The 13,317-nt window shown below is 33.5% G+C and overlaps 1 protein-coding gene across 3 annotated transcripts in view; it reads right to left on the minus strand.

Annotated features, from left to right (window-relative positions):
* REV3L (REV3 like, DNA directed polymerase zeta catalytic subunit) overlaps positions 1–13,317 on the minus strand; it is a 177,894-nt gene that overhangs the window by 45,921 nt on the left and 118,656 nt on the right. For all 3 annotated transcript variants that reach the window (XM_081293750.1, XM_081293751.1, XM_081293752.1), the window contains 3 exons: positions 9,562–9,677; positions 6,749–6,867; positions 2,966–3,084 (listed from right to left, as the gene is read on the minus strand). In XM_081293750.1, coding sequence (XP_081149876.1) covers positions 2,966–3,084; positions 6,749–6,867; positions 9,562–9,677 — 354 coding nt within the window. The remainder of the gene's footprint in view (positions 1–2,965; positions 3,085–6,748; positions 6,868–9,561; positions 9,678–13,317) is intronic.

Below are 13,317 nucleotides of genomic sequence, written 5' to 3' on the forward strand. Positions count from 1 at the left end.
CGCTGGGATCATCATAGGTGTGCGCCATCAGCTTCTATTATGTTTTGATGGTAATTTCAGCTCACTTCCACGAGATTCCCTTTTCAAAAGGGATTGGAAGATGAGATGAAATGCTCAGAAAATAGTTCCACGATGTGTATATCAAATTGTTTTTAAGGCTTTAGCTTTTCTGTCCTCAACACCACGTAGCCTTATAATTCAATAAACCAAGACTCACTCATTTTAATTATCACACACATTAATTTCTGGATTTTGTTCTTTATACTACTATTTTTTTCAGCCTATTATTATCATTTTTACTTTTAACTTATAGAAAGAAGAGGTAGAAATTTTCATTTTTCACTACAATGTAGTAACTAATCCTGGACTAATTCTCCTGCCTGGGTAAGAGTCAGGTTAATTATTTTTGGGCAACGAACAATAAGAAATACAAAACTGCTTTTTTAGAAGAGGAGAACTCATGAGATGAACTTCAGTTCAGCATGGAGATAATTTCTAAATGCAGCACAGTTATTAGAGTTTAAGCCAAAGAGGCAGAGCTTAGAGTTCAGGCAACTCACAGCTGGGACCTGTGGAATGAGGCACCAGATATAGGGAACCTATGTAAAGGGCAGGAATTGGGGTTCAGAAACACAGGTGAAGTTCCTCATGACTGTCCAAGGCTGAACTGAAAATAGCAGTTCAGCCTTGGACTATAAGGCTTATTAGAGAGTAATTGCTTAGATGCTGAGTTTAGGCAGAAGAGATCTGATAATGCTGGGATTGAAGGCTTAGTAATAAGAAGAAAAATCATTACCCACTTGTTAAAAACCTTGGCATCCAGTTGAGAGTCCACAAAAACCATGCATTAGGAAGGTTTTGCTCTAGAACAAAGTCTACTATTGTTGTGGTTTGGATCTGGAATATCCCCCAAAAGCTTGTGTGTTAAAGACTAGGCCCCCAATGTCCAGAGGGAAGATTTTTTGGAAAAGATTGCATTATAAGAGCTCTAACCTCATCAGAGGGTCAATCCATTTGATGGGTTAATAATCTAAAAGGACTACTAGGAGCAGGCGGAACCTATGGGCAGGTGGGGCGTGATTGGATAATAGAAGTAGGTCAATGGGGATACGACCTGGAGATTATATCTATATCTTGTCCTTACTCTCTTCCTCCTTTTCCTTCTGCTGCTTGGCTGGCATAAACTGAGAAGTGTTCCTCTGCCATGCCCTCTGACAGGATGTTCTGCCTCACCCCAGGTCCAAAGCAATGGAGTAGATCAACCATGGACTGAAACTTCTAAAACTGTGAGCCAAAATAAACTTTTCCTCCTTTAAGTTGTTTCTTGTTAGGCAATTTGGTCACAGCAATTAAAAACTGACCAACCCAACTTCTCTAGATGAAATTTAAAACCAAGCCCTGACAATATGCACAGGGGACAGTTTGGAAACTGAGTCCTGTCAAGCTTTGAGGTGCTTAGGAAACACTGGGGTCTGATATGTTCCCCTATTCCAATCATGGGCTGGCTCTGAGCAATAAACAACTATCACTAAGAAAGAGCATTCTAGACCTCATGTAAAGGGACATTGCTACTAAGGAAGGAGCAGAGGCTGTCTCTGGAGAAGGGTCAGGAAAACTGCTTGGGCCCAAGACCTGGCAGTGGTACAGAGCAGAGGTCAAATGACACTGTGGGAAGAACAGGAATGCTGAGAAAGCTCCATCCTTGAGCTCTAGAAGAACAGGAACTTCCAAAGACTAAGGTGGATCAGGAAAATTGAGACACTCCCTCTGCTTCCACTAGAGTCTTATAGAGAGTAAAAATAACAGCAGTTAAAAACAGTTAAGTCTGATTTCGAAAATAAAACAAATTACATACACTAGAAAAGTGAGAATGATTTTATCTCTCATCAAAAACAATGGAGGCCAGAAGAAAAGGGAATGCAATCTTTATAGAGTGATATAAGAAAAACAAAACTAAAATTCAACTGTTGAATGAGACACAGTAAAAATCTTTCAGAAATAAGGGTGAAATAAAGACATTTTTAGGTAAATAAGGGCTGAGAAAATTTGTTTCCAGCAGATTTGCAATAGATAAAATGCCAAAGGAAAGAGTTTGGCAGTTTCTTAAAATATAACATATACTAACCATATGACTCAGCGTATGTAAGCAATTCTACCCCTTGAGAAATGAATGCATGTCATACAAATATTTATTCTAACTTTATTCACTACAGCCTTAAACAAGAAACCACACAAATGTCCATTAATAGGTGAGTGGATAAATTGTGGCATATTATTATAACTAAATACTGTTCAATAATAAAAACAAGTAACATGAAACATGTTGAATCTCAACATGGTTTACACAACATGGTTGAATCTCAAAAAAGCATTTTGCTGAGTTTCTTTAAAGAAGTCAGACACAAAGGATAAATGATTAAAAAAAAAAAGCTTTAAAAAGAAAAAGAAAAAAAAAAGACTGGGGATTGAACTCAGAGGCTCTTTACAACCTGAGCTATATCCCCAGTCCTTTTTTTTTTTTTTTTTTTTTAATTTTTGTGACAAGATATCTTTAAGTTGCTGAGGGTCTTGCTAAGTTGCTAAGCATAGCCTTGAACTTGTGCCTCTTGCCTAAGCCCCGATTTGCTGGAATTACAGGTATGTGGCACTGTACGTGGCAGAGGTAGATTATTATTTCAATTTATATGAAGTTATGGAACAGGCAAAAGTAATCAAGTAATAGAAACCCATTTAGTACTTACCTGGATGGTTAGGTTTTGGGTAGGCTGACTGCAAATTTGTTCAAAGGAATTCTGTGGCTGTTATGTTCCTTTATATGACTGGGATGTGGTTATAGAGGGAACATATTTTTCAAAGTCACTGAACAATACACTTTAAATATGTGCATTTTATTGTATATAACATATATCTCAGTAAGGCTGATTTTAAGAAAGTTACTATCCTCTTCAGAGTTGTAAAACATTACCTGTATAGATCTGTCTTGTTATCAAACCAATCTGACAAGACCCGAAAGGTAAAGAGGGGAAATCGCTGATGAAGAACATGAAAGCTCACATTTTCAAATGTGTAATTAGTTAGAGCCACCTAAAAGAAGAGAATAAGACACCATGATAGTAATGCTTATATTTAATGTAGCAAATTTTGTTCTAAAAGATACTAACATCACTTTAAACTTTTCATAGTCGATATGAAAGCTATTTGTAAAAATTTGTTATAACTGAACTATAATTAATTCAAAACTATATACAGCTTACTAGACAAAAATGTTCACTAATAAATTAAAGGTAGGCATTCATCATCCTCCCAAGTAGTACATCAGTACTACTACCCAATGGACAGGCATTCCATAGCTACTTAATTTCATTCCAAAAGCAAAAAATGAAAAAAAAAAAAAAAAAAACAAAACGACAGACGTATTTACCATCTTCAAAATGTATAGGTAAAAGCTGTATTAATGAGAAAATACTGAAAAAGGGCCCAAATTAATAAAATGTGCCTCTTGACTAGGTCATCTCTCAGAAATACCTACAAGACAAAAGCAATCTAGACAATGGCAAGAATTTTAATGCAAAATTGAAATTAAAGAATCAGTAGTCACCATAATTAGGTCAGCCTGAGATTCAGAGGAATAATTCAAACATTACATCACATTTTTACATTATAACTTTAAAATTTTACTTTCTACTTTTATATCCCATGAGTTACAAAATGAGATTAAATGTTAATCTTATCTCAGTGCAGTGACCCAAACTGTCTTACTTTATCTACGACTTCTGCAAAACTCCAGAATAAAAAGTATTGTAATGCAGTATACTTCATAACACACACACACACACACACACACACACACACACACACACCTTGAAAGGCTGCAAAAGGAAGAAAAAGGCAACAGGACGAAGTAAAAAATACAAGATTAAATGAAGATTGTAAAATTGCTAATAGCAGCAGAATGAAAACACATATTAAAAGCAGTAAATGGCAGAACAGATTCTACTATAAATTAAGTCAGTGATGTGGAGTGCAAACCCAAATAGCTTTCTCAGAATGCAGATAAAGAGGACAAAGAGATGAAAATGATGAAAGAAAATATATGGGGAAGATACAAAGAGAAAACAGTATACAGGGAAAATATACAGAGAATGAAGAGTTAACATTTATAGACAATTAAGTTCTTGAAGGAAATGGAAAAATCTAAATGGTCAAATCTATTTTATTTTGCATTTCTGTCTTTAAATCTGGACATAGCTGATAGGTATCACTTTAATTCTCTGATGCAAATCTCAAATTTATATTTTCTTAATTATTCTCTGTTGAATTCTTCTAGATAGCTATTTTACACTCTTCAAAATTTTCTTCAAGCTGGGCATAGTGGTACACACCTGTAATCCCAGCAACTAGGGAGGTTGAGGAAGGAGGACTGCGAGCAAGGCCAGCCTCAGCAACTTAGTGAGACCCTGTTTCAAAATAAATAATAAAAAGAGCTGGGGGTGTAGCTCAGTGGTAGAGAGTCCCTAGGTTTAATCCACAGTATCACCAAAAAAATAAATTTAAAAAATTCTCCACAATCCTCATCTTTACCACAGAAGTGATCCCTAATTTACTGTGAAAATTGAAGCAATCATAAGAGAATGTCCACAGATTCTCATTATCACATCTGTTTTGTATCAGCATCTACACTCATATGTTCTGCCTTTCTCCCTTTTATGGCAGAAAACCAGCTATGCTACATTTCCTACAACCAGGTATCCATCTTGGATTTAATCTGGCACTCCATATTTATTTAATGGAATCAAGTTTGTTTCCAACCCACCTGGCAAATTCTTGAAAGGCCAAGATTAAGTAGATAATCCAGAAGGCCTTTAAGTATAATCTTCTGGGCAAGAGTCATTTATTCTTTTAATGAAGTAGCTAAGTAGTTCTTTAAGAGGCAGTGTGTTTGTCACTCGGGAACAGCAGAAATTCTATGTTTAAAGTTTCAGGACAAGTGAAAACTAGTATATTAATTTTTTTTTCAGTCCTAAAGAATGAAATTATGTCATGTGCAGGAAAATGGATGAAATTTGAAAGCATTATGTTAATTGAAAGTAGCCAAACTCAGAAACTCAAGCATCATATGTTCTTTCTCATAGAGAATGACAGAGAGAGGGGAGCATAGAAAAAAATGAGAGAGAGTAAGATAGAGAGAGGGAGAGAGGAGAGAGGAGAGAGAAACAGAAAAGGAAGTTGGTTAGATCTGAAGAGTAGAGAAAGGAGACCAGAGGAAGGGAGGCAGGGAGGGAAAAGGAAGGTATGGGGTAAAACTCACCAAATTCTATTGTTCTGTTGTTGTGTGTGCATATACAAACATGTAACAATGAATCCCACTACTATGTATAATTATAAGCACCAATAAAAAACAAAACAAAACCCCAGAATTTAAAAATTCAAACTAGACACAGGAAAATATTTTCCTTTTAACTGTAAACTGTATTTGGCAGGACAACTGTTGAGTAGATGTCTTAGAGAAAACAAAAGAGTTTTTCTTTCATTTAATATACTTTTCTGCATTTAAATTGTTTTATATGATGACAATATTTTACTATTTATTTATTTTTTTTTTTTGGTGCTAGGGATTGAATTTAGGGACTTGTACATGCTAGGTAAGTGCTCTACTACTAAGCTACATCCCCCGCCCCTACATGATTTTTAAATAAAGAATAAAGAGTAGTTTATAAAAAGAAAATCATGAAGAAACAATAAAAGAAGTTAGAAACTCCTAAGTATCATGAGGAAGATATGGATAAAAGATATAAATAAAAAGGAACCCCTGGAACTATCCAAATGTAGAAAACATAGTTTGACAGCCTCTATTATGAAGAAAAATTCTCAAGGCCAGCTTCTGTCCAAAGTCATAGCCCAGGATTTTATGAAAATTATCAAGTTATCAGGAATACTCTGGATTAGGAAAAACAACAACAACAAAACCTAAACAAGATAATTTCCCCCAACAAGGAAGGGAGACAGGGAGAAAAATATCCAACTCATAACTTTCTCACAGGTGTTCCTCACATTTTATAAGTAAAGATCAGAAATGAATATATTCAGCCTAGATTATCAGAAAACCTTTCTCCCTGAATATTCAGTGAGGACACGAGAAGGCCCTGAACTTAAAGATGAAAAGACCCCTGAAGATAATGTTCAGTAATTTACTTGTTTTTATATATTTATGTGTCCATCTCAGACAATATGAGACTGAAGTTAGAAATAAATAATGGAATATCTATACCAAATACATTACAACCTCTGTATCATCCACATTTTATGCCATGTCACTAGGAATTATTTTGAAGTCACTAGGAACTCTTGTGTTCTGAGAATAAGAACAATTCAATAGAAGAAACCAGGCAACTTCAAGATGTAAACATTATCTAGGAAATCATATGATTTAGATTTTCACTTGGCTTTAAGTGCAAAAAATGATGAAATTATAGAATATTCAACACATATCACGGTATCTTATTATAGCTATAGACATTTTAGTTGTTGTCTTAGACACAAATAGAAAAATTAAAATTTACAAAAACAAAGTCTAAAACCTCAGTTTTGCATTTTAGAAAGTAGTTATTTATAAATCTACCACAGTATAATAAAAATAATTTGCAAAAAGCATAAGTTACATAGTAGGCTGTACTAATACTCTATAATGATTAAATTCCTATACTGACACAATCTGATAATGCCAAAAATTTTATATGAAACATTTTACCTCATTTCTCATGATTCTCCAGAGATTCAGTGTAATTCGGCCAACGATATTTATCTCACTCATTGTATCTGATCCATAGTCATCTCTTTCAGCTGCAAATCTGTTCTCCATTTTGTCATCTATAGAAATGAATATAGGACTTTATCAAGACCCACAGAAAACAAACTTTCAAGCAAATTATGCCAAAGTAAATGAGAATGACAACAATTAAAGATGAAGATTAGGGTGAAATGAAATTCAGAGTCTACATTATATTGGATTAAAAATAATCATTATTTTTAATAAAATAAAACAAATAAAAACAAGTTTTCTTCCTTAAATTATGAAGGAATTTTGAGAAATAAGTATATTGGAAAATACCACTCTCCCTTCCTCTTTTCTATAGAGTGTTGCCCCTCAGTATCTGTGGGGTATTGGTTCCAGGATCCTTTGCAGATACTAAAATCTGTGGAGCTCAAATACCTTATATAAAATGATTTAGTATTTGCATAAACCTATTCCTATATATATATATACTTTAAATCATTTCTAGATTATTTAGAATATTTAATAAAATAATAATTGTTATATTGTGTTTTTTTAGGGGGATAATAGCAACCAAAACAGTTCATACATGCTCACTACAGATGAATTTAAAAAGATACATTTTGATCTATTGCTGGTTGAATCCATGGATGCAGAACACCTGGATACAGACCATAGATACCAAGGGATGACTGTATATTTAAATCATAAGCCCCTTCCTCATTAAATTTGGTAATTTCTGCTGCTACTTTTATAAATACCTAATGCTACTGCATTTATTTGGTTTTAGCATAAAAAATGTCCATTGATAAATTGGTCATTTCTTGGAAGAAATTCTCTGAAAATCTGTTGACATCAATTAATGATGTTCATATTCAGCATGAAATTCTCAACTGTATATGGAGATGAAGAGTTCCTCCTAGAAAACAGAGTTCTGAGCCCAGTTTCTTAGTTGATGATTCTACCTAGAAAAGAAATTAATGTTTCTCTTATATAATATGGGAATGTTGTTGATTAAAGGCAATGGAATAACAAAATTATTTATCATATATTGTATGTCTATTATATTCAGTAAATTTATCAGTGTTTCTTTTATTTTAATACGACAAGTTTCATTTGGCCTTATACAATAAGAGAACTAGTATTCTAAACCAGGATTACCTCACTTCAAAGGCCATGTAGACTCACCTACCCAACTCTATTTCTTCCTTTATGTTAAAGAGACAATGTTTAAAAGTTGCCTTTTCCCCCACCCCGTTTAGCAAAAACACTTCTATAAAGTTTTTTTAAAAAATATTTATTTATTTATGTATCTTTAGTTTTTTTTTTTTTTTTAGGTGGATATATTAGTTTGTTTTTATGTGGTGTCGAAGATCGAACCCAGTGCCTCATGCATGCTAGGCGAGCACTCTACCACTGAGCCACCACCCCAACCCCACTTTTATAATGTTTACTCTGATCTTAGGTACTGCTGTATTTCATAATCATTCTGTTAGTTCTATTATTTCCATTTTACAAATAAGTGAAATGAGGCATGGATTGGTAAGTAATTTCTGGCATCATACAGCTAGATAGCAGCCTAGCAAAGATTTCTCCAGACATTCTCTACAATTTGTATTTTGATAGAACCCAGAGCTTCATGCATACTAGGCAACTAGGCAAGCACTCTAACACTGACCAAAATCCCCAGCCCAGTACTTTACTTTAGTCACTCTTCTGATCCAATTTATATGCCTTACATGTTAGAACTAATTAATTAAAAGGCCCATCTGAACACTTGTGTTATTTCTCCTATCCTAATAGATGTTGAAAAAAACAGATGTATTCCTGAAATGCAAAAGACATAGAAGCTACAAAAAATTTACACAATGAAAAGCTTAAAGTATCTCTGCCTTTCATTCTTAGCTTTTGAAAGCTCAAAATAATTACTGTCTTTAAATCCTCCAGTTTCAAACTTTTCATTTAAATTTATCAACATTTAAGACATTTTACTGAAGTCATATCCTCTGGGAAATAGTCTCCTGATTAATTTTATCAATTTTATATTTGGTCATTTAGCCCCCCTAAAGTATATGTTATTTTGTTTGAGTAAGACTTGTGGGAGCCTAAAATAAATGCATTAAAAATTCTGTAGTTCTAAAAAAACCAAAAATATAAAAAGTGACTTATAAACTGTAAGTAATTTGGTATGAATATTATTACCCCTCCTCTTCAGTTAGATCAAACCTTTGGAAACAGCTTTCAAAATTCATGCAATTTTTAGCCTGATACTTGAAAATTAATGATAAATAAGTTAACTATTAATCTTTACTCTTCTTGTCCCTTCTTAACCAAGCGAATGAAGAAAAATAAACCAGACAAGTAGAACACAATATGGTAAAAGAGTAAAATAAGTCAAAGAAATATTATGCAGCTTCAACATGATTAAGAAGACTATCTCATAATACAGGAAAGTACTTATGATAGGAATGATAAATCAAAGAAGCATAATAAAAATGCAACCTTTGATATGATTCCAGTTATATGTAAAAAAATATTTACATATGAAAAATGACTGAAAAGAGAAAAAAAATCCCAACAAATAACATTAACAGTATATAGAGCTACGAGATTGGGGAATTAAAAAAAATTTTTTCTTGATTTTTAAAATTTTTCTATAAAGTTGTATCTAGAACTTAACATAATTTAGTATTAAAAACTGAGCTAGAACAAATAATAGTACTTTTTAACATCTTGTCTTTGTCTACTTTATGACAGCTAAGCCATAAAACATTCACAACTCTACATACCTGGTACTCGAGAGATCATCTGACATAAGTCAACACTTAAGGCAGCAGCTCTTTGTAAGAGGTAGCCCCAGGAATGCATCTGAATCTCATATCCTAGCAGAATATCGGGATCATACCTAAAGAAGAAAGGGAAAATGAAATAAGGACCATACATTTGGACATTTAACTAAAAGAACTCATTTCTTCATGATAGAGGGTATAAAAATAAAAATCTATATTCTATAATGTATTGCAGATGGGGAAGGGATGATAGAGTGGTTCCTATGGAAATTTTACATAAGAAGAAATGAACTGAAGTTAACTTTTGTAAAATAAGTATAGTTTTTCTAGGACTAAGTATTTGATGTGACTTGGGAAAGAGGCTGATAAAAATTGGGATCGAATGCAGACCATTACCACTGATGTACAGGAGTGATGGTACAACTGAGAATATGATATATGCAGGGGAGGATGAAGTGCAAAGGCATTTGTTCATACAATATTTGGAAAAAGATCCTCTAGGTTGTCTGTTGCCCCTTCTCTCCTTCTAATCCATACTGCTCTTAAATAGTTTTAATGCAGAGAATGGAAAAGAAAAATCTTCCTTTTCTTACTTAATTTTAATAATGACTTATTTCTCACATGAAGTTAGGCCAAAGTAATACAAGTTTGTCTTCTTAAGAGGAAGACGACTGTTCAATGGTACAATGAAATATTAACTGAGATTAATAAGGGGAAGGAAGGCATAAGAATCTAGAAAAATGTGTTCATTGTGGTTACACAGCTACATTGGTAAAGTTAAACTAACAAACTGCACCTAACTCAGGAGTCTCTTTGTGTCTCCTCTTGGAATATCTTTGTTGTGATCATTATGAAAAAATATTTGGTTACAGAAAAGAAAATAAGGACTTTAAAGCTGGCATGGTGTAGTGTGCCTATAATCCCAGCGACTCAGGAGGCTGATGTAGGAGGATCACAAGTTCAAAGCAAAGGTGCTAAGTGACTCAGTGAGACCCCCCTCTAAATAAAACACAAAATAGGGCTATTGGATGGGCCAAGTGCCCTTAGGTTCAATCCCTGGTACCTGTCCCTCCCACACACAAAAAATTTGGGATTTTACACACTAGTCACAAAGTCATTCTGAATTGTGGGATGTGTGACCTGTTCAAATTATGTCATCTAATACCTTAAGTCTCAGTCATTGTCTACAATATTAGATCATACTAATTTATTGCTCTAGCCATCTATAGCTACTCGTGGTATAACAATGGAGCATAAGCAGATCACTAAATATTTAGAACTGGTTTGCTAATATTTTATCAGACTTCCATAGATGCTTTTAAAAAGTGAGTGTTGAGGGCCAGGGTTGCATGTAGCTCAGTGGTTGAGCGTTTGCCTTGCATGTGTGAGGCATGGGGTTCGATCCTCAGTACCACATTAAAAAATAAATAAATAAATAAATATATAAGATATTGCGTCCATCTACAACTAAAAATTTTTTTTTTTTTAAAAAGTGAGTGTTGAATTGCTTTAGTTTCATTGGTCAATAGAAATTATAATGTTACTAAAATGTCCTATTTCTAATTCTGGAGTATTTAAGTCTCATATCAAAAGAACTAGGTATAAACTTCTCCAAGAGTATCCTTTCTTTTTTTCCTATTCCTTAAAGGCCCTTGAAAGTGTATTAGATAATATAAATTATAATATCTAGTGATCAGCTCATGATCCATTATTACATCACAGATTTGCAGAGTAGTCCCCAATGCTGTTAGGAGAAAAAGATAATGTACATATTATGCATGTGTTTTCCTCTATATAAATATGGTGGAAATTTCTCAAAAAATGGCTTAATTTAATAAACAATTATTAATGTAATAAAACAGTCAAAATAGTTCATCAACCTATATAAAATGTCCTCTTGTAGAGTGTCACATGAGTGGTATTTCTGGAACAAAGAACAAGATTGTGGTATGATCATGGAGAAGCAAGAAACAGCAAGACAATAAGCGCCATGAAATAAATATCCAGAAAAGGGAACCTGGAAAGATCCCAGAGTACTCAAGAAAAGAGAAGTATCCCAACACCCTTCCTGCTTAGTCTTCCAACATAATATTCAACATTTTACCATATCTGTGTTGAAACTGACTTTATCATCTTGTCCACTAAAAATCTTTTCTTAGGGTAATAAAAGATGTACTACATTTAGTACAGTGCAACCCCTTGTAAAGCTTTTTAATGGCTAACTTTGAGAAACTAGCTCTGAGGATCATGAGTCATAGAAGGACTCTTGCACACATACAAAAAACCCTATTGTTAATGGCTTCTGAAGTACTGAGAATCAGAACAAGCATTACAATGTAGCCATGGTTGACTCTGATCTAAAGAAACTGGAAGATTCCTGGAGTTCTTATCACATATGTTTCTAAGCATTGTTGGAACATAAAGAAGATGCCAGAGTACTGTAAGCCCTTCCCTTTTAGTTCCTTCAAAGTTAGTTATTCTAATTCATTTAAACTTCTCAATTCATGAAACATCTTGTTATTTCGAGAATTATTATTTCTAACAGCTATTTATTCTGCTGTGGCATAAATACTTAGTTTTTGATAATGTTTTGAAAGATTTCAATTAAAAAGTTGTCTATTTTTATAAACTACTACTACTCAGAAATGACTACTGAAAACCAAAACAAAAAAGAGACCCTATGCTTTTTTTGCTCTCTTTTTTGGGGGGCGTGTGTGAGGGGAATGAGTCACTTGACCACTGAGCCACACCCCCGGCCTTATTTTCTATTTTATTTAGAGTTACAGTCTTACTGAGTTGCCAAGTGCCTTGTTTTTGCTGAGGCTGGCTTTGAACTCCTGATCCTCCTGCCTCAGCCTCCTGAGCCATTGGGGATTACAGGCATGTGCCACCATGGCTGGCTCCTATGCGTCTCATAATATATTTATTTCACAGATTTTGTTCCCTTAGAATAATATGACAGTTGTTCCAATATTTTTTTTTCAGTTATATTACTTATATTTTGACCTGGAGTCTCATTAGTCTTTTTTAAAAAAATTGTTCTTTTTAGATATACATGATAGTAGAGGGTATTTTGGCATATTATTTATACATTAAATTATAGTCCTATAATTTATTCTAATTAGGATTTCCCATGGTGGTACATGATGTGGAATTTCACTGGTACTGTATTCATATATAAACATAGTCTTAATAGACTTGAAAAGCTGAGAAAACATCTATATCAAGTTCAAAGGCCAAAAACCAAAATTTTCTTTTGTGAAAATATTTGGTGACAATAACAAAGTCATATTGATTTGTTCTTTAATTTCTACTGAGTTTCATTCACTCTATCAGGTTTCTAAGTCACAAAAAGAAAAAGATTGGGTAGATGGGATTAGAAGTAAATAATAATAATGATAATAAAAACTGTGGAGAACATTGAAGCAGCAGAAATAGGAAAATGTTTTTATTTCTTTAAGTAGAGAAAGCTACTTCACAGTTAATATTTTAAATAACTCACTAACATCTGTACAGATGAGATCAGCATGGTCTAACTAGGGTAGAGATAATGGGTAGGAGGGGAAATAAACCTGAAAAATAATTCTGAGATTAAAGAGGTAGAACACAATGTACACATGGATGCAGGAAAAAGAGAGGAATCATAGTTTATAAATCTAAGTTAGGGGCACAAGGGAAAATATAAAATTATTAATAAAGTATATATGAAAATAAAAAAATTATTGACAAGAAATTAATGGATTTGATTTTATTTAA

This window comes from Spermophilus citellus (assembly GCF_964194105.1).
Source record: "Spermophilus citellus genome assembly, chromosome: 5".
NCBI classification, from domain to species: Eukaryota; Metazoa; Chordata; class Mammalia; order Rodentia; family Sciuridae; genus Spermophilus; species Spermophilus citellus.